Raw genomic sequence first — 26694 nt, 5'->3', positions numbered from 1 at the left:
GGATGGATCCTGATTCTAATGCCAGGGGGCGCCTTAAGCAGATCAAGCTCCACAACTCTCTTGCTTCTGCAGAGGGCCTAGTCAGTTGAAGAGAGAGAAGAGGGATTCTATCAGCAAGGAGCATCAAGATCATGATGGGGAAACCTACAGAGACAACCAAACCAAACTAGTGGGAACTCATGAAATTTAGGTCATTTTCTACCCTCTTAAAATCATAACATAAAATTTGGGGAATCAGGGCTGGAGAGATGGCTCTGCAGTTAAGAGGTCCTCTTAGAGAGGCCTCATTTGGTTCCCAGCACCCACATTAGGTGGCTCATGACCACATGCAATTCCAGCTCCAGGGAATCTGATGCATCTGATGCCCTCTTCTGGGCTGTATGGGCACCTGCATGCACATCTGTATGTTCGTGCACACACACACACACAATTTAGAATGTAAGTAATATAAAAAAAATTAGCTATAATTTTAAAAGGTAATGGCAAGATGGAGAAAATGTACAATAAAGCCCTCATACCTTGTTGATGGGAATATAAATTAGCTCAATTATTTGGAAAATAGATTAACAAATTTTCAAAATGTCTAACATGAAATTACCCTATAACCTAGCCATTCTACATCTAGATATAAAAACAAGTGAAATAATTTGAACATATAAAATGTATTCACAAACATGCAGAGCCTTGTTCATTATTCACAACAGTCAGGGTCTATCACGAATATGAGTAGGTAATCAAAGTGTGGTATATACATGATATGAATATGCATGCCATATTTCAAAGTACATGCTACAGTGCAGCTAAACCTTGAAAACATGTTAAGTGAAAGAAGCCAAACAAAAAGACTGCATATTGTATGATTCTATCTACATGAAATGTTTTGAATGGGAAAATTGAGAAACTAAAAGATTATAAATTGCCAGGGACTGAGAACAATATAAATAAAAAGTGACATTTTTACCATTCTCACTCCTCTCAGTGATACAGTGGTTCTGGTGGTCCAACTCTAGTTCAGAACTCACAAAATAGGGCTGTGCTCTTCGGGCCACTTGACTTCCATACCCACTATTTTGTCTGCCTAGTCTCCTAAAGTGAGGCCAAAATGATGTTGCAAGCCAAGTTTGAACACTACGGAATTTTTCTGCAAATGGAACATGGTGCCTGATATCAGCATCTTTAGGAGATCTCATCAGCATCTCATGGTGGGGCCCTACCTGCTGCTTCCAAAATCTCTATGTTGTGATTTCCAAAGGTGTTCTTCAAATCACTTGTTGTTTTGGGTGCTGCAGCAACACTTTGCAGTAGTTCTTTCTCGTTCTTTTCGTGTGGGATACCTTAGGGCTTCTGTTTTCATGCTGAGAATGAATGCAGGGAGAGAGGATGAGAGTGGTAAGTAGTTTTCTCTCTCTACCAGCGTGAGTTAGAGAGATGGGATATATTCCTTATGAAATGGAGCAAAATTAGCTTCTCAGTTGTCTTGCTGATTAAGTATCTACTTATGAAAAATCAAGTCATCACACACCTGTTGTGCACCTTACTGGTACACTTGGCTGAGGTTTCCCATTCCTTTGTCTGCCTTTATGCCATTGTACTTTGTGAATTGTTCATTTGAGAAACACTATCTTTCTACTTTACATGTCAAATCTTAACCACCACCTCTGCACACCTTCTTTCTCAAACCCTCTTCAACCTCCTGTCTAGTTCTTGAGCTGAGAAAAACCCTCTCCCTTTGCTGTCTCCTAGGATAACTGTGAATACATAACAGTGACTGAAGGAGATAAGGAATTCTTCTCCACTTCTGGTTTCCATTGCATATGTGGACCTTATACCTTTCATATTGTTCTGTAAACCTCTTGAGATTAGGGCCATGTTTTCTCTGTTTGCAGCACCTATGGTACCTAGAGACCAACTGAACTGAACTGATGAAGAGGATTTGTCCCTTGATCATGAGTAGTATATAATATGATACAAAGTACATCAATATGAATGACTGGAGAGGTGACTAAACAATTAAGAGGACTGGCTGCTCTTTCAGAGGACCCTGGTTTAATTCTCAACGTATACATGGTGGCTCACAACCATCTGTAACTCCAGTCCCAGGGTATCCAATGCTTTCTTCTGGCCTCTGGGCATAAAGTGCACTTATAGCATACAGACATACATGCAAGCAAAACACCCATATATATCATTTTTAAATGAAATATACATACAGGGTAGGGGTGGCCCAGCCAGTAAAGTGCTTGGCAGGCAAACATGAACACATGAGTTAGAGCCTCCTGAACAGCCGGTATGATGTTGCATTTCTGGAACAGAAGCGTCACTAGGGTTTGTTGGCCAGTCAGTCTATCTGACTAAGATTGAATAAATACCCTGTCTCAAAAGCTAAGATGAAGAACAATAGAGGAAGACAACAGCTGACTGATATTGACCTCTGTTCATCACATGTGCATACGCACACATACACATGAACACATACACAACAGTGTATGTGTTTATACACATGCATATATATGTATATATATATATATATATATATATATATTTGTACAAGATACGTAAGTAAATTAATAGTATACTATAGTATAGACAACATGGGAAGATGTCCTGGAGCAATCTAGACCAGTAAACATGAGTGCTAAGGGCCATAACTGTTTTAACCCCTTCTGATGCTGAGGGACAGGACCACAAGGAGACAAAAGCCTTCGAAAAGACTTCAAAGATGGCTTGAGAACTTGAGTAAATATTTTATCATTATGAAAATTTGATTGAATATAAAAGAAAGGAGATGATGTGAAAGGAATGAAGTTTATAAGGAAAGTGGTAAAAACAGCAGGCACCTATTGGTTGTCTGAAACTACCAAACTACCCCATAACAGTTCTTCAGGCATCCATCAAACTTTAAACCAGCTTAATGGTATCACATAAAACATATAGCTTCATCTAGGGAGGTCCATACACTAAACAGCATTTTGTTACAAATAACATTATAAATGACATTTACTATATATAAATAAATAAAGCAATTTTGCGGTCAGTGAGATTTGGAACCAAATGTGAGGATGGTGTCAAAAATTTTGGTGATAATACTTGTAATACTTATTGAATGCTTGTGTATGTTCAAAACATGCAAAACGCAGTCATTTTAATCCTATTTTCAAAATAGGAATAATGAACCAGTTTAGACTAACAGATTTGGGGCTGTTTGTCCTATTGCACACAAATTGTACACTGATCTCTAGACTTCCTGTGTTTTTCATTCCTTATGACCCTAAAGGTCAGTGGCCAAGCAAACATGGTAAAGAAAGCAGCACAAATGTTATCCCATGGTGTGTTTAATTTGCCCTTCTTGTGGAGCATAAATAGAATCTGTAGGAGCCAGCTTAAAGTTCAGTGCACTGTAAAGCTACTCTACTTACTTAGTGCCCATTGCATTTGTGGGCACAGATTCATGGGTCTTGATAATTCTTTTCTTAGTTAAGCACTTAATTACCATCCCACGGTTCAATCCAGATACTTGAAGTATCTCCTCTCTGTTGTCTCTGTTTATGTTATAAAGGGGTGGGGGGGACTCACATTCTAGTTTTCACCCTTTGGTGAGTGTCCCAAGAAAGGAACACTTACCCAAAGGTGAGACAAATAAAAGGAACCCACCCGCTCCTCACCACAGGATTGAAAACTCTTAGTGATCATGGCAAATCTATGTCTGCTCTTAGAAAATTGCTTTGGGAAATCATGTTGATCACAGGAGCAAATTTTCTGATAAGGTAATGTTTAGAAATGAGCATAGAAGAATTTGGGGGCAAAAAAAAAGACCTCTGGGAATTTTATCTCATTTTTATTAACATTCTTTAATTTACCATAGTCATGTTTTGTGAGCCAAGCTGTTAGAGGAAGCCCTGAACTACAGTGAAGATATGCGAATTTCTCTGGAGAGGTTAACCTTTAGTCCCATTTTACAAACAGAAGCTGATGGTAACAGATGTGCTTCCAAGGGTTGGCAGTTGATAAAAGATAAAGGTGAAAAACCAAGTCTCAAAAGCCCCAGCAGACACAGATACCCAGACAGCACAGCCCCTTGACTGGCCCAGAGTTCTTAGCCTGTTTCCAGAACTTGCTGTTATACAGTCTGCACAGACGGTGGAGTGCTTGGACAAGCAAGGGAGGGGAGGAAGCTTGGCAGGGCTCCAGCTTGGAGAGTGATTCTTTTATTTTTTTTTCCTTTCTCCTTTCCCTTTCTTTTTCTTTTCTTTTTTTTCTCAAAGAGCTGGTTTGAGTAGAAAATAAAAACAACAGCGTATTCGTTCCTTTCTCATTTCTCTTTCAGTTGCAGTTCTTGAGGGTTAGCAGTTCTGTATAAACATGTGGAGCCCAGCAGGCAGCCTGCTGCAGTATGTGTGGCTGGCTTTTGCTGGAGGTCAGAACTGCTTGGCTGTGCAGTCCAGAAACGCTGTCTCGAAGGCTGGCAGATACAATACCACTGTAGCTGTCAGCGCTTGAAGGCTCACAAAAGCAACACATGCACTTTTGATGGCAAAGCTGGTTGCCATTGAACCAAATGAGATTTCATCTCCCACCTTCTTCCAGAAGTCTCCAAGCTCTCAGGAGATGAAGCAGGTTATGAGGCTGAGGAGAGATGGGCAAGAGGATGGGTAGATGTGGAATCTGTTGACAGAACTGAAGAGAACCATTACATTAGAAAATATTGAAGCATACACTGTAAGCTAGGCACAAAGTATCTGTTATGGCAGGTCCTTATGTGAGATCTCTGCTACTTCCTAAAAATTATGCTGGACCCTAGCAACAGATGAAGGGATCTCTCTCCATCCATTTCTCTGCTAATTACTCTACAGAACTACTTCCTGTCCAGCTCTTCACTCTTTCATGTGGTGATGTAGTGCTCTCTATAATCCTTCAAGTCTCTTCTTAGTTTCCACATCAAGGCGCCAACTGCCTCTTATGCCAAGCCCATTTACCCTCATTCTATTTTTATACACACGGTATGCAGCTGCATTGCTAAAGGGACGCGGGCAAGATTCACGTTGATTGAACATTTAGCAAAGCCAATGCATATGATTTCTGATAATTATCCTAAAATCCTGGAAGGCCACTGTGAGTAGGACCATTTTAGAGGCATGGCCATTGAGATTCAAGGAACTGAAGCAAGCCACTTGGGTCAAACTCACTGTGACACAATGAGGAAATACATTAGGTGATCTGTGCCTTCTCCTTTCTGTCCAGTGGCCTGCCTGGTGTGCCCATGCTCAGCACAGTAATCACAAGGTCCCTAATGCAGAGCAATGACCAACCAAAGGAATGTAAAGAATGTATACAGCCCTCAGAAGTCACATGGGTAGAAGAACCACACACCTCTTGTGACTACTATCCTAAGACTTTCCACTACCTTAAACTTTTGTGTTGAGTCTTGCAACTTTCAAGGTTGGTTTCACCAACCTATGTTATCTCTCTTGAGCCTAACCAGATTGCTGTGAAACAGACTCACAGAGGATTAATTTCTGAATTTCATAGACAAAAAGAATGAGGTCTAAAAGGGACATGATTTGGCTAACCCAGTAAACAGAGGCAGTACCAGGGCTCTGTCTATTAATTTTGTATTCAGTATCTTTTTTAAAGGATCATGAAGCCTCCAAACAGACAACTGGGAGATATGTTGAGTCCAAGAGAGCCTGGGAACACCATGTGTTCTAGTGGATATAGCAGCTGTCCACATAATTTCTGAATCTTACTTTTTATATTCAGAGTGCTTGAACCCCCTTTCTTCTCGAAACCATGATTGATGACCTACCATGATGCTTATAATTTTGCTCTCATCTTTTCACATTGTCAGAGACTGCCTAGGTCAGTGTTCTCAGACTTTACCTGCCCCTGCCCCTTTATCACCTCCCTCCCACTGAGAAAGGCTGTTAACATTTTTCCTTAGTCTTCTATTGCCCTGAGATTTCAATATCATATATATATTGTATAACTGTTGATGTGCTATGTGCATGCCTGTACTTTATACATAAAATTGAGGAAGATTTTTGTTAACCCACTCAAAAAACAGTATTTGCTCCTTCAATGCCATTTTCCCCAATTGGGAAAGTATAGTGTGGTTCATAACTATGAACCAATTTAAGAGGAATAAAAAGAGAAAGGAAAAGGAGAGATTGATGATAGAAGGAAGCAATAAGGGAAGGTAGGAGGCAAAAAAGAAGTAACAAAATAAGTCAACAAAGACTCAAACACTAGCACTCAAAGATGTCCTCAATTCCCTAACAGAGCTTTCTCTGCTAGTATTGATTTCTGTGTTGCTAATATTCTTGTGTAAACCTGAAGTAGAGCAATTATTTTAATATTTTCCCCTCTGAGCAAATCATAAAAACAGGGTGTGGCTTGGGACAGATGCAGACTTCAACATGTAAGTGGAACATAGAATGTTTTCTCTGGCCAGACGTGTTCATCTTTGTGAGACTAACTAGATCTCTCAGGGCATTCAAGCTTGCCCTTGGGTGAACTCTGTTGAATTCACCTTTTTTGCCAGTCAGCAATTGGTGGTGTAGGAGAATGTACTGGAAAATACCCTTTCTACCATTACGCTTTTACACTCTACACCTGACTAATAAATCGAGAGCTAGAAGCAAAACTAGAATTCACTACTGACACAGGAAGAAAGAACATCACCAGTAGAGCCATCTAGCTTAAGATCTAGGGGAAAATTGGTGAAGTTGTACCAAACATCCTGCCTCTTGATGTTCAACCTTCTTTCTCAGAAGAAAGGGTTCTTCTGAGTTGTACTCTCAATCCTTTGTTCTATTTGTTTGTTACGATCAAATTGTGATTGCTTGCACACACACACACACAAAGCTTCTTAAATTCACAGTCTTTATCTAAAGGTGTGTATTTCTGCTCAGTATGATTTAATATCACCAATATTGAGTAAAAGCATAGGCATTGGATGGTGATCTCAAGCTCTTGACTAGCTTTCCTTTTGGGAGCTGACAATAGATTACAGATAGCTCCACCTGGCAGTAAGTTTTGTTGTCTCACCAAAAACCTTCATAAACAGTGCTTCTGGAAAGAGGGTCACTAGACTTCAGTCCACGTCGAAGTGGGGAGAACCATGCTAACCCCTTACATGTGTGCATACTCTGGTGCAGACGTGAATGCTGTTGACATGTTGGCATGTTCTGTGGTGAATTATGCCCACCAGCCCTGCCTGAACACAGAGGGAAAGGCAAGGCAATTCCTACTCAAAGGACTTGAAGGAGTCAATTCTTTCCTTCTACCCTGAGGGTCTGCTTGTCCTAAGGCTTGGCGGCAGGTTCCTTTGCTCTCTCAGTAGTCTTACCAGCCCTTACCTAGTTTTCAGACTAAACATGCTGAAAAGCCCTCTGAACAAAAATAGATCCAGATTGATGGCATAGATGAGAAAATATGAAGGACTAAATAGTTTGCCTATCACCCACTAACTTATATATAATATATAATATATATATATATATATATATATATATATATATATATATATATATCCCTCCCATGGGAGGGATCATTTTTCTAAATGAATCTGGAAGATGGGGAGGTATCTTCTGCTCACGCCCACAGTGAGTTCGGCCGAGCTGTGCCTCCAGGTTCCTCTGGCTTTGTGCCTCACCTTCACAGGTGCAATCATTTACATGTTAAATGGTTCTATTTTTCCTTCAACACATATGTGCTTAATCCCTGAGAAAGAAACTACCACTGCCTGATTAAATGAGCTGAGCAATATAATTAGAAGGTAAAAGGTCTGACTAATGTTATATAGAGCAACCTAGCTATAATATTATCTATCTACCCTCTTACCATGTGCATGGTTTGGTCTCTTTTGTACATGTATGATTTTTGAAAGAGGGAAAAGACTCAGATAAAAATGGCCTGGGTGGTTAGCAGAATAAGATTGAGTTTCAAGAAGAAATTCTTCTTGAACGTTCTTGTTAAAGTAAGATATTTAAAAAGAAAAAGGAAAAAGAACAAGCAAAAACTCAGTCTTGGTTGCTGGAAATAGAGATTTCACTGAAAACGCCATCATGATGGAACAGATACACAAAATCACAGACCACGTGGTTCTGCAGCTGAGGGACAAATGACAGGAATGCCTGGGCCAGCTAAAGACAGATTGTTGTATTGTTCCATTAATTGTGTGTAACTTGGCTTTTCTAGACCTTTCTGTGACAGACTAATCCAGCTTCCAAATGCTGCTGAGCCTTCTCCCTTTTCTTCGAGGCCGCCCACAATGTCTCTGAGCTGGAATTCCTGCCACACACAATTTCATATGTAGAATTTTTAATTGAAGATAGATGTGCTGATGGGAAATGTTTAAAAAAAAAAAAAAACATTGTTTTCAAAGAGGCTGCTGGCTTAAGGAGGGGAAAAAAATGTATCTTCACCCTGACCTTTACTTAAGCTCTTAAGCAATTGATGGAGCTGATGGGCTGGGTGAGCATTTTCCTGGGTTGGTTCACATGCATTGAACAAGATGTGGTCACTGGGCCAAATATACACCACCCTACTTATTTGGCTGCGTGGTCTTCTAAGTTACCCCTGTCTCTCAGCACCTTGGGCCAAGATTCTTGTTCAGGCTGCCAGAATCTCTGAGTAGAAAAATCACCCCACATCAATCAAAGTCTTATTAGAATTTTGCTTTCCCATTCTTGGAAAAGTCACTGGCAAAGCTTTTGGTGGCTGTGGTTGGCTACAAAGGGAATATTTTGGTGTTACGGGTGTTAGGAAAGTGTTGAAAACTTTCCATTTCTTTGGGTGTTTTTTTTACCAACTCAGAGGCTTGAGTGACAAAGAAAAGCATGCCAGGCTCAGGGAGGATGGGAGATACACATGAAGGCTGAGATGAGACTGTATGCTAGTGTCCAGATGGAGGAGAAAGACACACATTAAGCAGACTACAAGTGTGCTTCCTAAGACTCAGAGAAGAGGGACGGATGTGGGTACTTTGCCTCAAAATGGCATGATCGGTCTGAGAGGGAAAGGGAAGTTGTGAAAGGGTAAGGACACTCAACTGAGCAGCAGTTGTGGCAGCTGCAGGATGCCTTCAGATTTGGTCTTCATGTCTTTGAAACAGGACAATTCTAGGCCTGTCTTGTAAGACTGTAATGAGAATGAAATACAGTAAAGGAATAATCACAAGCAGAGCTTGATAGACCAATGAGGATTCAGAAATAAATTCTAAGCCAACCTGTACTTATGAATCCATCATTGCCACCAGGTGGAGGCAATGGGGACAGGTGGGTGGCAAGGAGGTCCATGCTTAACTAGGACCCTACCCAGCCCAGCTACTGGCTCATATATCTTCTGCAAAAGCTATTGTCCAAGACAGACATCTTGTATATTGCTGAACAACACAAGATATGATCATAAGACCCTCTAAGTCTGTGATTCTTAACGTGGGCTAACCTGTGCAATCAATCATCTGGAAAGGTTTATAAAACCTCCCCACCCCTCAGATCTGTGAAGTCAAGTATTTTAGGAGGAGACTTAGTCATTGTTATTTACCAAAGGTCTCCAGTGGTCCCATACACATAGGTTAAGAAGTACCATCCAAGCTGAGAGAAAATAGCTTCCCAATGGCCCATTGAGAGAAAGCAAATAGCCAGCTAGGTAGATTAGAAGAGATACAACTAAATGGGGTTGAAGAGTCAGTCTAGTTCATCTGCCAGTGATGAGCACTTCAAAGATATAAAACACAAATCTTGAAACTCTTCTCTTCTTTCCAGTCCTTTTATCTCTTTCTCCTTTTCCCTGCCTTGCCTTTCTTCATCCCTCTCCTCTTCTCCTTCCACTCCATCCCGTACAGTACTATTTTAATAGGAGGCTGTCATGTGCCTAACCCCAATGCTATTCACTTATATTGAATTAGTTTAGAAACCCTTCTTGCTTCTCATTCCAGCAGTATTCCTTAGCTTTCTATTGTTCTCATTGGGTGTATGTCTTCGTCCTGCGTCTCAGGACTCATATATGGATGGTTGGGTATCTCCACAAGTCTTTCTGCATATTTTATAAATCTGTATTCATACATACCACACATGCCTCAACTTTTTCATCTTTCTTTCTCTGAATTTCCATTGAGCTCTCTGAATCCCACATCTGTCAGTGAGTCTACCCTTTCTCTTTTATATGCAGGCAAGCCTGAAGAATCAGAATATCTGGGGGATGGGAACTCAGGGAGGTTTTAATTTTCTGGTTAAATGACACTAACTTGAAAACTACTTTTGTTTCATGTTTTATTGATGGAAGAAATGGTGAAATTGAAGTGCAGAAGGGAAAGTATCCTCAGGGAATACCACATAAATCCTTCTAAAATACAAAGTATTTCAGATTGAGGCCCACTGCGGTATGAGCATCTAAAATTTTCATCTTTTCAGGAAAATGAAGAAAAGCACCAGATCTGAAGAGCACAACACCTGACATCTAGGTCCTGGAACTTTTATTTTATTTTATTTTGCTTTTGCAGAGCTTGACCTGCCTTGCAAATGTGTTCTGGTTAGCCTGAACCACTCTGACCTAGAGTATTTGCCTTGAATTGAACTCTCTGGTTCCCTCACAATGCTGTGGATGTCAGTCCTGTGCCAGGTCTCCCTAGTGCTACATACATTTGTGAGCAATGTCTGCAGCTCCAGACAGCCTGCTTTCAAACTCTGAGGTAACTCCTTCCACTCATATGCCCGCCCCACTCACCTGAATAAACACTTCGTTTTTTTTTTTTTTTTCTCTCTTAATAGATGCTCATTCTTGCCTCAAAGACATTGCTGTCTTGGGTGGGGTTGAAGAATGTAGAGAAAGGTTGATGGGATATGATTAGACACCAGAACCCCACTGAAAGGAATATCAGACCTTTTCGGTTTCCTCTGTATTAATCGATTCTTTCACCATTAACTTGATCCCTTCCTTACTATGTTTCCTAAATGAAGTCTTGCTAAAGGAAAAAGTGGGTCAGTTGATGGTTCTGGCTAGTTTTGTCTTAGTTAATTTAAGGTTTGCCATATGTTCTTTGGGAAGGATGTGCTAACTATATGTCTTCTGCTGATTAACAAACAACCTGGGGGTTTTTAATTTAGACTTGCAACTCCCTGGTTAAGGAGAAAGAGAGAGAGAGAGAGAGAGAGAGAGAGAGAGAGAGAGAGAGAGAGAGAGAGAGAGAGAGAAACTTAAAGGGGGAAATATGTAGATAAAAGCTTAGAAAGACCACTCTGTACAAGCAGCCTTTGTACAAGCACAGTCCCCGCATTCTTTCCTGCCATGGAGCCAGGTATCTCATTCCCAGAATTCTTGATATTTGGGGTCAAATTGCTCTTTCATGTTAAAGATACCCTGTTTGTTGTAAGACGTTTAGCTGTACCTGTGACCTCTATCCTGCAGATGCCAGTAGCACACCAGCCAAGCATAGAAATAAAAAACTATTTACAGACTTTACCAGGGAAATTTTTGTGTGTGTGTGTGTGTGTGTGTGTGTGTGTGTGTGTGTGTGTGTGTGTGTGTGGTTGTGTGTGGCTGTGTGTGTGTGTCTGTCCGTCTGTATGGGTACATGTGCACATTTATTTGTGAAACTGCAAAATTATCTCTAGTTGAGAATTGCTAGCTAGCATAGACAATCATGTGATCACCAAGTAAGAAGTGTGAGGGCATCCCTGAAAGCAACAGATAAAAACGTAGGCCTTATCCTCTCTAAATTGAACCTTCTGGTAAGAGATTGGCTGGGTGATTACTGTACATCTCTTCTATGAACATCATATGAATGTCTCCTCTGTTGACAGGGTTTCACACCACTCTTCTACCAGTGGCCAGACCTAACAAGGTCATGACAAAAACTTCTGTATTTGATCATCACACCCATGACATTGAATAAGAATGTGTTTGGCAGTCAACCAAGATATATTGGCAAATAGACTCTCTGTAGAGTATAATCCATGTTTGAATAGGTCACCAGTGTGGACACCAGCACTCCTCACTAGCTCATACCCTTTGTACTTTGTACAAGATTCTCAGCCTCTGTAAGCCTCAGGTTCCTCTTGTACAGATAAGGTTGCCTGCACATTACATACTAAGAGCTGGTAAAGGCACCCATGCCAAGAAAATGCTCAATAAATCCTTTTCTTTTTATCTCCTTTGCTTCTCTGTTTTAAACATTAAGGATTTATCAGCCAGGACCTTCATACACACACACACACACACACACACACACACACAAAAAAAAAAAAAAAAAAAAAAAAGAAAAACCCTAAGGTATTAAGAACTGTGTCCATCTAGAAGATGGCTATGTTTCCCAGCCATTTTATCTACTGAATTTCACAAGGGGGAAAAGTAAGCAAATAGGAGCATTTTTTAAATTTTTAAAATAAGTATATTCCAGAAAGAATGCAATGCCAATTCTAGCTCTAACCACTGGACGGCAGGTGTATGCTCTGCTGTGGCAAGACATCTAGAGGACACCTAGCTATCAAGCCTGAACCAGCAGGGACAGTATTTGAAAATACCATCAACCATATCAGTCCTTTGGTATTTTATTTGTGTCTTTTTATCACATTTTCCTCCAAATAACAACTTTATCACAAGAAAGTAATTAGTGGTAGACAGTAATTGTGTACTATAGTCCTGTGTGTGTATGTGTGTAGGCTCATGTTATTTTGTATGAAAGACTATCTATGTATGTGTGTGTGCTTCTATAAGGGAAATGTAAACATACATGTAGATAGATAGACAGATATAGAGACAGAGGGAGATGGATCCCTCAATCCTTTTCAATATATATTTGTGCAATATGTTTAATAGTCATATTCTAGCTACATTTGTAGATTTTGACAGTACATTAATGGCCAATTCAATCCAACTAACATAAGCACCAATCCAATAGGTTCTTTTCTCACTGATACTCATTCTCCAAAACAGATACAAAAAATTCTGGTCTTTCCATCATTTCCCCCAAGAGGAAGCATCTGCTGACTTTTATTTCACCAGAGTCTATGATCCAGGAGTTCCCAGTGTCAGTTGGCTATGCTAGATAGAATGGTATCAAACTTGCTGACAACTTGATTAATTCCCATCAGAAACACAGGTGGCCCCAAAGCCCGCCAATGATACGTGTGCATTTGCTTAGGAAACTGGGGAGGAATAACAAGTGGTGTTTGCCCTCTAATTACTTACACATCCTCATAAATGTGTTGTTGGTGCTAAATCACACCAAATGTCTGCCTCTCTAAGGGTGAAGAGCAAAGGTAAGGTGCTCTTATACACTGAGAAGCTTGGGAGAATACTTTAAACATGCATATCTGTTCAACTTTTTACTTTAATCATGTTTTCTTTGCGATAGGAACTTTATAGCTTAAAGAATGTGTGGTCTTTTGTGAGACAGGTGGTCCTTCTATGCAGACAGAAGTCTGAGAGTCAGAAGCTGCTTCTCCTTTGCGTATAGGTCTAAAATGAGTTTCCCTTAACCCACTTTTCTGGAACAACCTCAATTGGGGCTAAGACCAGTTTGAGAGAATGCCATTCATCATTTGAAAACATTTTTTTCCTCTGTAAATATTTTTTAAAGCCTCAATACCATTGCTGAACTTTAATCAGCTTGGAAAATACTGAAAGGCAAGGTTAATCTATCACGATTCCCAGGATAGGACATGAATTGTGGCCTTGAACTCTTTACAGAGAGCACAAGATGAGATTAGAAACCTCAGTGGGGAAAAAAATAGGGAGAAAAAAAAGTACTACCCACTTAAAAATTAGATTCCCTTTTAAATTGGCAGCAACTTGCTTAGAGGGGTCACAGCAAAATTTTTTGAAGCTTAAAGCTTAATTAATTTGAGGAATAAAAGATTGCAAGTATCACAAAACCTTAGTTAAAACTACCATTCTCCCTTATGTTTGGCTTCTCCCTCCTTCTGCCCTTTTCGAAAGCCAGAGGCACTGAACCAGGTAGCTCTGTGAGTGAAATCCTTGTGTGGGGGGACAACACTTGCTTGCCTATAAATATGAACAGTAGAACTTCGCTGGCCACACATCATTTGCTCTGAAAATCCCTAATGTCTGATTTTTCTTCACAAAGATTCTTCATTTGATTTACAGGGTCTAAAAATATCCTGAATTCATGATATTTTGTCACAAGAATAGGGGAGCAGTGGAGAAGAAAACATGCTTATGCCCTTTCTCACAGCTATGCTAAAAAAAAAAAAAAAGAAAAGGAATTGGGGAGAGGGTGTTAGGATAGAAGCAAACTATAGATTCCAGTGCGAATATTTAGGAGGCAGAGGAACACTGCAGTTCTCATGTCTGCCACAAAGGTTTGCTTCTAGAAGTAAATTTCTTACAAGCACAGCAACACTATCGCTCAGTGCACCAAGATAGAAGAGCAGCATGTGGTACTGGATTCCTGTAGTCTCTCTGGGAAGAGGTGGAGTTAATGGGAACCCTACTTCAGTGGCCACAGGCTGTAATTTAAGACAAAAACTAAAGCAAACGTCATGCTTCTGCTAGAGGAAGTGCTCTCAGTAAGGCTCAGTTGTGCTGATTTCATGTACATTCCTACTCCCACCCTTTCATTATTAATCTGTTTACAAAAGCAATTCAACACCCTCATGCTTAAACTAAACCCCAGACCCCATCCATAAAGTTATCAACACCTGTCTTTTAGAACATTCACAATCTGAATGAGTGTTAAAAACATGATGTGTATTATAAAACCCTATCATTATAAGGAAACAGAGCTGGGGTGTGTGTGTGTGTGTGTGTGTGTGTGTGTGTGTGTGTGTGTGTGTGTGTGTAGCTTTCTCCTAAGGCTTAACATGTTAAAGATATTTGCAAAATATTTCTTTTGAGGGAGACTTCTGCAAGCCATATTTTTAGGCATATTCGTTTCTTCAAAGGTAGAAGATGGATGCACCAGCAATCCTTAGCTTAAGTAAACGTTCTGCTAATATTTCTCTACATTTGAAAAAGTGCGGTTTTCCTCTTTAGGTTAGTAATTGGATACATTTGCATTTTGAGAGAGAGTTGTGTGTTCACCCCCTCCCACCTTGATTCCTTCTATTTGTACTCATCTCTTGAGAGGAAGGCAGGGGGTAAAAAAGAAAAATGTTGTGCCTTAGTATCAGTTAGAAGGGTTACGTGGGAAACAGGGTCCAGTTGTTATCTGCTTTCCATGACAGTGTGTTTCAATCATAACATCTGATTGCATTGTTAGGTGCTTTAAAAATACCATCCATCAATATACTCCTCCTCTTTTGCCCTTTCCAGAACCCACCCAACTGCCACTACTCCCACTTCCTCCCTCTTTAGTTCAATAAAAAAAAAAAAAATACCATGTCAGTGAAGGGGCCCTGGAAGCCTTGGAGGGCTGGGAAGGGACTGTCAGTCGTCTCAACATAGGAGACAAAAGGAGGAAGAACAGAGAAAGCACACACCACATGAAAGGGACATCTGAGAGGAGTCAGCATTCTTGTTCTGTGTTAACAAACTATTCCCATATCAGTATTATGCAAACGGAGGGACAAAGAGGATATCTCCCACCTCACCAGCAAGGCTGTTCTGCCAAGTCAGGACCTGAATTTTCTCACCACAAGTCATTACCCAAGGGGGATTCCTGAGTCAGGGTTTCCTCTCTCCAGGTAGTAACTCCTAAGGCTTGCTGCTCTTAACTCCGGAAGAACCTGTCTTTCAGTATTGAACACTGAGATATTCATATTCTCTCTCTCTCTCTCTCTCTCTCTCTCTCTCTCTCTCTCTCTCTCTCTCTCCCTCCCTCCCTCTCTCCCTCCCTCCCTCCCTATCTCTGAGCCATGAGAGGGCATGATAAAGGGCACAGATTGCTACTAATTCTAGTGAGTAAAAGACATAGAGAATTAAGACCAAAAGACCAAATGGCTTTTGATAGGAAATCTTGAGCTGATTTGAAAGATGGTTATTTTAAGGGGGAAAAAAATGTTTCTTGCTGGCAGGACAAACTGTCAGGCATTGCCTTTTAAAAGCCATTTACAATGATCTTGCCAAGATCTCTGATCTCTGCCTTAGAGGCCTAGAAATGATGCCTATCTTCCCTCGCCCATCACTTTGAAGTAGCTAGATGTCTTAGCCCACTTCTCAGACTATGAAGGGTCCTTCTGACTATTTTCTTTTTTGGACCTTACTCACAGAGATAAATTACCAGGACCATTACAGTGATCAGCTTTCCTTGTTTGCCCTTCTTATCATTTCAAATAGAACCTAAAAATTTTGCTGCATGATTTCTTGATTTTTTTTCTCACCTGCCAAGACCCCTCACTTCCACTCCCACCTGCATTCCAAGGAAACTTTAACCATTGCTTCTCTGTTAAGACAGGTAGCAGTTCATTTAGGTTCCACCAGTCTGTAGAAACTGTAAATGCTATTTTATTTTAAACGTTTTAGTTTACAAAAAAAAAAAATCAATGATTGGTACCTTTTTTTAACACTCTCAGATTCCTGAATATGGACAGATCTTCAAAGGGAGGAAGGAGTTCTCATATGAAATTTAAGACAGACTGTCCTGAAGATTATGGGATGGGGTTTTTGTTGTGTTTTATTTTTTTGTTTTTAAGACACATAAAGCTAAAATGTCAAGTCTCTGGGAGAGATCCCCGTACAGTTTCAGTCAACACTTCAGAGCGCAGAGGAGACCCGTCCTGGTGCCTGCCGGCCGGCCCGGCTGCCCAGGCGTATTTGGTAGCGCATGGGTTGAGAGCCACTGGGACAATCACACCTCACATTCTCTCGCGGGCTGCTGGTGACAGGTACATGAGCCATACTCGTTGATGATCACCAGGGCGCCCTCGATGTGGTTGGGTTTGTAATCAACGTAGTATTCCTGGGCAGACATAGCAGCCATCTGATGCATGGTCTGTTTCTGCTTCTGCTTCCTGCGCTGCGTGACAAAGCACTGTCTGAGCTGCCTGAGGCTGGCTGGGAAACACTTCCAGGATACATAGAGTACCAGGACCACGATGAGGAAGGAGAAAATGAGAGCCATCGTGCCCGTGACCACCTTGTGGATCTGCACAGCGTTCTCAGCGTGCTCGCCGCCGGGGAGAGCCACAGTGATGGGCTCAAGAGTGCCATCGTGCAGTCCCTCCCCGCCATCCACCAGCGTGGTGGCTGAGCTCTCAGGGGGCACTAGGTCACTGCGGTTAGTGACAGCAGACAGGAGGTGGCCGCTGGTGGGCTCGGCCCCATCCTCGCACAGGTGGAAAGCATACACAGCATCCAAGACGTCCTCGCCCTGTGCGTACTCCGGGCTGGCGCACTGCAAGTTAGCATCATAGCGCCCCTGGAAGTTGCTGAGCCAGGAGGCCAGGGCGCATACATTGCGCCCACAGTCCCACAGGTTCCCGGCCAGGGTAATGCTCGTAAGGGACTTCCAGGAGTTGAGGATACGGGGCTCTATATAAGTGAGGCGGTTGGAGTCCAGCTGCAGAGACTGCAGGTAGGGCACGGTCTCGAACACGTGGGGCTCCATGTATTCGATCTCGTTCCCAGACAAGTCCATTTTCTCCAAATTCCAAACCCAGTCCAGAGAGCTGACCACAATAGCCACCTTATTCCGCCGCAGGCAGAGCGAGTGAAGAGAGATGAGACGCGGGAAATGGGCGAAGTTCACCTTGATCAAGTCGTTATGCTCCAGGTGCAGCTCCGTGAGCTTGAACAAGCCAGCGAAAGAGTTGCGCGCCAGACTCTTGAGCTGATTGTATCCAATGTCGAGAAACTTGAGGCTGCGGCAGTCCTGGAAGATGCGCACCGGCACAAACTGGATGGCATTGGCCCGCATGTGCAGCGTGGTGAGCTTCCGCAGCCCGTGGAAGAGATCGGGAGCCAGCGCCTGCAGCTTATTGTAGGACAGGTCCACGCTGCGCAGGTTGGGCATGGGCCGGAAGGTGGTGTTGGCCAGTTGGGTGATCTGGTTGGAACTCAGTGTGAGTTCCTTAACTCGGCGCAGTTTCTGAAAGGCGTCCCCCTGCACCGAGCAGATGTGATTGTGATCCAAATACAGCCACGTGAGCTGCATTAACCCCGTGAACTGGCCGGCGCGCAGCTCCGAGAGGCTGTTGTAGCGCAGAGACAAGCCCAGCAGGCCGGACAGGTTGTGGGGCGCCTCGGTCAGGTTGAGCGCCTCGCAGTACAACAGCCGCCCCTCGCACCGACACTGCCCCGGGCATCCGCTGGGGGCGGCGGGCAGCATCTGAAAGCAGGCCCCCAGCAGACACAAGACCACCCCCGAGGGCCTCCTCAGCAGCCAGTGTAGACAGAGGCCGAGTAGCAGGAAATCCATTAGCGAGAATCTTTCCAGAGAGACTGGAGAATGTCCATTGGAAGCGCTGGGTCAGAAATCTATATCATATTTTATTCCGAGGGAGAGGGGAGGGAGGGGGAGGGGGGAGAAAGGGACAAAAAAAACCCAAATCAATATAGAGAAATGTAGAAGGAACCCCCCCTCCCCAGAGCCACACGTTCACCTCTAAGCATGCAGAAAGCCGGGCAGCATACAAAGTTCACAGCCACGGAAAGATCAAAGCTGGGGTAATGCAGTCCATGTTAGATGCGGCAGCAAAGAAAAGGGAGGAAATTTTTTTTTTCTTCTGGAAAGAATTTAATTAAAAAAGTGTCTTACCCACCCTTTTCCAGCGAGTGACAACCTCCATTCAGCTGCTCCCTTTGTGTGTAGGCTAATTATATGCAGGGCGAGAGAAGACCCCTCTGTGTTTCCCGAGGCAGCCCTGCTCCGCGGCCCGAGGATCTGGCAGACGCACAATGTCTCACTTTGCTGCTGCGCTCCGGGGCTGCAGGGGCGGTCGGCGGCGAGGCGGGGAGGCGACTTCTAGGACCCGCAAGTTTCCCAACTACGTGCCGCCTGGAGCCCGGGCTTCTCGCCTTCCTGCCTCGGTCCCCCTTTTTTTCCTCTGCAGTTGAGACTGTGACGTGGTGGGGCGGGTGAGAGAAAAAATCAACTCCAAACTCGGGGCTCGAGACTCCCCAGGATTTGACAGTCTGGAGAATGTCATCGGTAATGCCTAGCGCGGATCGCAGCCACCTTGGAGTCCCGGTTGGAGAACGCCTGCCATTCGTGTCCCAGGCAGCTGCGGAAACCTGGCCGGCTCATGCTTTGCGGAGCGCAGAGCAGCGCTCGACTCCTTCCCTCCACCGAGGAGTGTGCGCGAGCCTGCACCGGCACCGACTGCTCACTGAGTGTCGTAAGCTGCTCGCGATTGTGCGTCTTCTCCCCAGCACCTCCGACACCGGCAGATTGAAAAGGGGTGGGCAGAAAACCAACGTTTTTTTTTTTTTTAAACCAAACCGCTAAAGTAATATATGTTCTTTGATGAAATGAAAAACACTCAGCTTTTTTTTTTTTTTTTTTTTTTTTTTTTTTGGTCTATATTTCAGGGCGGAAAAAAAAAAAGAAGAGGGGATGGGGTAAGAAATATCATCAGTGACAAGATATATCCAAATGAGGGGCTGAGATATTCGGTTGCCCCGCCAACCTTTCTTTGGGGCTATATCCCCTCCCTTTAACTGCCTACGTGTAACAGATACGTAGGACTCTGTAGAGCAATCAACATTTGTTTCTTCGCTTTCCAAAAAGAAGCAACTTGAGAGGAGGCACAAGAAGGCAGTGATTTGGGGTTTGGCTTTGATTCTCTCTCTCTCTCTCTCTCTCTCTCTCTCTCTCTCTCTCTCTCTCTCTCTCTCTCTCTCTCTCTCTCTCTCTCTATCTCTATCTCTCTCCTTTCCTCCCCTCTCCTCTCCTCTCCATGTGCCAACACTGGCCTTCTACATTGAGCTGGCCGTTTTCAGGGCTGGAGGGAATGCTTTTCAAGCCCACGCTGTTAGAGGAGCCGCCTGAGTCCTGACGGTGGGAAAAGGTTGCAGTATGGCAGATTCAACCTGTGTACAGAGAGACTGCTGGAGATTCCCCTGGGGCTTGCCCAGTCTACATCCTGTCCATGGAGCACACTGCTGCAGGGATAAAGAGGCTGTTGTATGACATGGGAGAGGCTAACACTGACGTGTGCTGTTCATGGTAATCACATCTAACCCCTGGAGAATGTACTAGAAGATGTGTAGAGAAGAGGTGGTTTAAAAAATAAGGAAGCCTTTTTCTTATCCCCTCATCTCTAATTCAGCTTTGTGACTGTACAGAATAATGCTACTTTTCTTCTGAATCCCAGGGAAAGCCCCTGTCGGATTTTCTACCCTCAATCCTTTATAGACAGGTGCTCATACAACAAATGAGTACCCCTCCGGTCACAACTGTCCTATAAGAAATCTATTCTACTGCCACAGACCTCTGGTTATCTGTTTTTAAAAAGGAAAAGAAAAAAGAACAACATTCTTAAAGATGGCTAAGTAAACCTGTGTCAGGAGTAGTCACAGGTTAAGGTGTATTATTGTCCTTACGTTCCTGTCATTTCTGTCTCTAATGAACTCCAAATAAGTGGACATTACCTGTCACTATTACTTGCTAGGAGTGATGATGGGTTGGGAGATCTCCCAGGTTAAGGAGATTGGTCAAGCCACTAGCCTGGCTCTTAACAACAAGTTGAAAAGACCAACTGGTAGACGTAAGGTCACCAAAGACAGGTGGTACTTTTCAGGAAAAGTCATATGAACAGGGGTGTGAATCATTCTATTCTGTATTCCTCTGAGCTCTGCCCTGGTCATTCATCCCCAAGATGCATCATTTAATTGAAAAGAATACAAGTCTGAGATGTGCTAGACATCACATGCTGTCTTAGGAGCTCCAGGAGACATTAGAAAATCAACCCTCTCCATTTTGCACATGACAAAACTGAGGCCAGAGACATCTGGGGATTATTCAAGGTCATGCACCTTCTTACTGACACAGATAGATCTTTGCTGTTCCTCCTCAGAGCTGTGTTCTTCCTTTGCCAGTCTGGATGGTCACCTGTCCTCACTCTGCCTCCAACTTAGCTCTGGACTGGGCCCTTGGCACTTGTGAGTTGCTGCAGAACACTTTAACAGACAGAGAAACAATTTCATCATCAAGTGGTTTTACCCCTTGCCAAAACAATTATTCCTGACAGCATGCCGACTGATTGAGCCATAAACTCTAAAGGGTTGGAGGAGCAGGGCTGGGCAGGCACAGGCAGGGGTAAACAGTAGCCAGCCATTCAGCAAGTACTGTGAGCATAAGGCACCCAATCCCCATGGCTGTTAGGAAGAAAATCCTTATAATGCATGCAGCTTGGCAAAAGGATGAGAGAGGCTGCCAAATGGGCAAGAAGAGGTCCTACTTTGGATGTCACTTGATTTGTAGAGCTGGTACAGAAAGGCAGAGAAGAGTTGAGTGTTGGCAAAAAAGAAAAAGAATAAAATTAAATGCACTGCGTTTATATGTGAGTTTTCTTCTAAGTATGCCACTCAAAGTGTAGAAGACACTTCTAGGCTGTAATTAAGAATATATATAATATATATAATATATATATTATATATATATATATATATATAATATATAGTTTTTCATGCTATTATCCTGCAAATCGTTTTGTCTGCATGGTATCATTATCCTTAAACCCTTCTCACCTCTAATGTGGCAAGTTGCATCTTTCTATCCTCTTAAATCTCTTGGCAGAGCTGTATACATTAACAGATTGAAATGAGCTTTATTGAAATTTAGCTATTCTAAGTCTTCTGAGTTGCAGAATTCCAATTTATTATGTATTTAAAGCATACAAGCACTGATTAAATCAATGCAAATTAGGTTAAATAAGAACAACATGAATCAAGTGTTTCAGCAAAGTTGAGTTGAGAAACGGCAACTTTTGAGTCACCACAGCAAGTTGATATGGCTGTTTTTTCACAAATTTTCATTTCATTCTTCCAAGTGCCCAAGATACTAAAATGGGGGAGAAATGTGCTGATCTTCAATTTTTCCTGTTTTTCTCTCTTTGCCTGTCTTATGAGAAGGTTTAACCCATCAAGTAGTAATGTGACCATCGTGTTCTTGGTCAAGCTCTTCATTGAGGATAACCACAGATTTGTGTTGCCCAATATATTCTTCATTGTTCAGTAGCTGAAGAGCAGTGTTTTGTATACCTTAAAATCCCTGTTGATAGTTGGCATATTTATGTAGGGTAGGAGATTGAGCCCATCTTATTGAAGTAATATACAATCAATTCTAGAAGCTAGATATTCATCAAGCATGTAACCTAAAAACAACATGCCAACTTTGCGAGTGGAGGTCTGGCTCTCTAGTCTGGTGTCAGAAAGAGTAAGTGTTGAAAACATGATTTCAACACATCAGAAAGAAGTCCAGGATGTCCAAGGTATGATTCTGATTGTCAAAGCAAATCTGGAACTGAAGAGAGATAGAAGGGAGACAGCCTAGTACAGTTGAAGAATCTAGAAGTGTAGCCTGTAGGAGAAAGAGCTAGTTGGTTATTCCTTCTCTCCTCAACCTTATAACATAACCCTTATCTAAAAAGCCATCTTGTGTTTTCTTGGTACTTGATGTTGTGATGTGGGATGGAGCCAGTCATATAATTATTATTGCCACCCATTTCATATAAACTGAAGGCCACCTCCAACTTGTTTATTTCAGCCAAAAGAGTCTATGAATGAAGAGATACAGGTAGAAAGGTTCTAAAATGGGGCTGGGGAGTGAGTGGGTAAGGTGCTTGGAGAGAGACAAGATTGAAGATCTGAATTCAAATCCTCAGCACCCATGTAATGGCCAGATGTGGCCATGTGTACTGTAATCCTACTGTTGGCAGTGGAGCCACAAGGATCCAGAAAACTTGTTGGCCAGGCAGTCTAGATTAAACAGTGAGGATCAGTGAGAGACCCTATCTCAAAGAATAAGATAGAGAAGTGATTGAGGAAGACATCTCAATATCCACCTTTGACTTCTCCAAACATCAGTGTTGGTGAACATACACACACACACACACACACACACACACACACACACACACACACACATACACACACACTTTATGGAATTAACCTGTGTTTTGGTTGTCTTTCCTTCAATAGTCTTTGCCAATGTTCAAGGAAAGAGAAATTCAAATAGCAATTTTAATGTTCTGTCATTGCTGGTACCAGCCTGGACCTTGATCTTTATGCTGTTGTCTTTAATTTTCAGTAGCAGTGAACCATGGCTTTTCTTTAAAAGGAAACACTTAGAGGAACTGGGGGAGGGTGGGAGTCACAGTTTCCAAAGGAGAGAATTAACCTCTTTGTTCCTCTGGGCATGCACCACACAGATGGCACTTTATGTGGAGTGCCACCACAGATGCCTGTGAAACCCAGGGGTGAGGACCCTCAGACTTCCCTCAGGAGGTCTACTTAGGAGGATCAAATTAGAAAGGGGAAGTTCCTTCTAATCAGACAGCATGCCTCTCTTGAAAAAGACAGGCAATATGAGTAATAATAAGAAAGTTCCTATCCTGCTCAATGAATGAACTCAATAATGCCTGGGCCTATCTATGAGTTTGTTCTGTGATGGCTTATACACTGGGTTTTGGCATGTTAGGTGGACATTTTCTTTTAAGCTCTATCTGGGTGACTTTCTTTCTAACCTTCAATGTGAAGATCAAATGTCTAGGCTTACTTGACTGACCTCCATCCTCCCCTATCCCACGTGAAGTGGTCCTTCATTCTTTACCATTCTATTAACTATTTAGTTTTACTAATCTCTTGGCCCTAGTCATTCTGTATGAATGTGTCAATCATTTCTAAATTGACCATTTTTGAACTGCAAAGATTGTTAAACATCTTGAAGTCAAAATGAAAAATGACTCATTTAGGATTCCTGCTCTATTATTTCTGTTGTTGTTCATTGGTTTATTTTTATTTTATTATTTTTATTTTTATTTTTTTAAGGCAAGGTTTCCATCTGTAGCTAGGCTGAACTTGAACTCCTTCTGTAGCTCAGGATGGCCTAAAACTCATGACCTCTTATACCTCCCTAGTATTGGGATTATAGAGATGAGGCATCATGTGGAACTTACTTTTTTTTTTTAATCAGTGTGACTCTATACATATCATTCCCATTGTCAATCAAAGAGGTCAAAGTACAGCTACCTGAAAGGATACTTGGGTGAGTTTACTGAGATCGTGCATGTTAAAGCTTTGTGACTCAAAACAATAAGGTGGAACAAGCAACCTCAGAGATTGTTAGAACTGCAGATCTTTGGGCTTTCCTCAATCCCTGCACTTACCTATAACACCTAGATAATTCAATAAATTCATTAAATAGGAAACAGATCTGAGGGTGTATCTCAGTTGGCAGATGGCTTTCCATGGATGCTTGGAGCCTTGGTTTCTGTCCCTCATATCACATGAAGTAGATGTGGTGGTGCTGATCTGTAATGGTAATGGCAGAAAGATCAAGAATTCGAGGTCACACTTGGTTATGTATCCAGTTTAAGGCCACCTGTAGAATGCAAGAGACCCTGTCACAAGAAGAGGAGGAGGAATAAAGGAAGACAAACAAAAATAACACAAACAAAATCATATTTTTGAGAAGCCTAACTGGAAATGGAAACCCAAGCCTCCTCATCGATCCCCTAGCTTTGTACCTGAGGGGTGGAAGGAACAGATATGCTAAGTTGTGACTCAACGTTGGTGCTAGAGTTTGGTCAAACAGAACTAACTGACTCAATTGCATTGTGTCTCTCCTACTAGGTTTTAAAGCATGAAGTGCAGGGTACACTTCTATCACAGCCTCCAGTACAGAGGAAGTTTTCTGATAAGGCTTGATTCTATAATCAGTATAGGGAAGACAGTGAGCATTCATAGGGCTTTCTGCTGGTTTATCTTTACCTTTTATCTTTAGGATTTGATGATGTTCTGACATCTGACACAAGACTTTGACTCCGTGGTGACTGATCTAAGGGCAACACTCTATCTTGTCTCTCCAGACCTCTAATCATAGAAGGAAGAGGACAGCAGGGATATATGAGGAGAGAACAGGCAGAGGTGTTTAAGAGCTGTCTTTCCAGAAAAATCTATGACATTACTAAAGTTTGCTTATGTTGGTCAGATTTTTAGCATCACCCAACACTATTATGCCACATGTATGTTACTTATGGACATATTTATTATAGAAAAAGAAAAACTAGAGAATACAAGCTAAACAAAAAAAAACTTTATTGGTAGTGACAATTAAGGCAACTAAACCAACAACCCAGAGATGAACCATAGAGTCTGGGAGATGCATTGTCCTTGAATTTGTCTCCTCTTGCTCGGTGCTCAGCTTGTTACTCTTTTTAGGGCCTTGTGAAATATGCTGTGATAAATATAGTCATGTATAGACCTTGTACACTTGAGGAAACATGACCTCACACTTTTATTCTAGAAATGGAACTGGTGTTCAAAGGGTGTGGGTTTTTGAACACATCGTTAGTGTACACTCACAATTATCCTTCTGGAAGGTTATGCATGTTTCATCCCCAGCAGCTCTTTCTCTGATTTCTCTTCTCTTTGGGAAGCTCTTGCACAGGACACATTGAAACACACCTTGGTCCCTTCTCTAACTAGCTGAGGCAGTGACTAAATACTCTGCCTGTGTGTTCTTGACCCCTGGGAACTACCCTTCCTGACACCCAGTTTTCTGTTCAATTTTGGCGAGAAGAAAGTCTTACTGCATAAAGACTTTTGTTGGTTGGACTTTGGGGACCATCAGTTCCTTCTGATTGTCCTGACTTTTATTAACAAGGGAGCCATGTTATTCTCACAAATGTGTTGTTGACCAACAATGTCCTAATCCAGTGTTACTTAAAATAAGCTAGGAAGGGGACTGGCATGATGTATGAGTAGGTAAAGGTGCTTATGGCCAAATTGGAAAGCCTGAGTTTGATCCCTGACACCTACATGGTGAAAGGAGAGAACCTGCCCCCCCACACACACAAGTAAATAAATATATAACAAAATAAAACTCCTCAGGGACAGATCTATTATTTTCCTAATTTCAAAACTCTCTCCTTTCCACCTGTATATGTAAAGGATCGGATATGAGGACCCTATGCAGGTGACATGGAGATTACCACATAATCTGATAATGTGCCTGTGTCTCTCTTAGGGTAGTCTGGTGTACTTGCTGGTTCACAGACACGCATGTTAAGCTGAGTTTATTAACTGATTTGATTATTTGCCTAATCCATAGCCCAAGGAACCTGAAGTAAATATAGAAAATTTGTCACATTACATTGGGAGATAGGCAAAAAATATTAACCGTGGAAGACCAAGACTTTCCAGATGGGTTCACAGGGGTTGATGCCATTTATGCATGGTTTTCTTCCATGTCTCTATTTTATGTGGGACTTCCTCTTCCCATCATCCATAAACAATTCATCCTCTGTGGAATTCCAGCACATTTAGATTAATCTATCTCTTCCTGCAAACTGTCTCCCATTCTCAGGAGCTATTTCTTAATCTTCTACAGAGAATGTCTTTCAATCATTTATCAAAATAGTTTTGCTGTGGTTATTTGTTTTGGTTAATCTGTTTTAGGTTAAGTGAAGAGTCAGCCGAGAATATGCAATAAGTTAAATATGGTTCCTGCCTTCTATGCTCCTTGAACTTGACAGGAGGGAGCTGTGGACCAAAACCACATGGTCTATGCTGTGGCAAAGATATGAACTATGAATGGCTTGGAGAGATTTCTCTAGCTATTTGAACAAGGTG

General features: G+C 42.1%; 2 protein-coding genes across 5 annotated transcripts in view; one reads left to right on the top strand and one right to left on the bottom strand.

Moving 5' to 3' along the window:
- The window catches only part of Ctnna2 (catenin alpha 2), a 1158645-nt gene that overhangs the window by 743276 nt on the left and 388675 nt on the right, over nucleotides 1-26694 (top strand). The gene's annotated exons all lie outside the window — the stretch shown is intronic.
- Nucleotides 3819-19315, bottom strand: Lrrtm1 (leucine rich repeat transmembrane neuronal 1). 3 transcript variants are annotated; one of them, XR_008214614.1, is made up of 3 exons: nucleotides 18656-19315; nucleotides 16454-18375; nucleotides 3819-4674 (listed from the first exon to the last, which is right to left on the bottom strand). XR_008214614.1 is itself a non-coding variant. In XM_052721881.1 (2 exons), the coding sequence occupies exon 2, from the start codon at nucleotides 18314-18316 to the stop codon at nucleotides 16748-16750; it is 1569 nt and encodes a 522-aa protein (XP_052577841.1). In that variant the 5' UTR covers nucleotides 18317-18375; nucleotides 18660-19315; the 3' UTR covers nucleotides 16387-16747. The 3 variants fall into 3 exon arrangements, 1 of the variants encoding a protein (XP_052577841.1); XR_008214613.1 differs by having other exon boundaries at nucleotides 18660-19315; XM_052721881.1 differs by lacking the exon at nucleotides 3819-4674 and having other exon boundaries at nucleotides 16387-18375; nucleotides 18660-19315.

Source organism: Peromyscus californicus, unplaced genomic scaffold, assembly GCF_007827085.1.
Source record: "Peromyscus californicus insignis strain IS unplaced genomic scaffold, ASM782708v3 Scaffold_6__1_contigs__length_162567912, whole genome shotgun sequence".
NCBI classification, from domain to species: domain Eukaryota; kingdom Metazoa; phylum Chordata; class Mammalia; order Rodentia; family Cricetidae; genus Peromyscus; species Peromyscus californicus.
Note: the sequence above shows the minus strand (reverse complement) of the source record. Positions and strands in the feature narration are given on the sequence as shown.

Coding starts and splice junctions, on each gene's coding strand:
- Lrrtm1 (XM_052721881.1), bottom strand. CDS start 18,316: ATGGATTTCCTGCTACTCGGCCTCTGTCTACACTGGCTGCTGAGGAGG.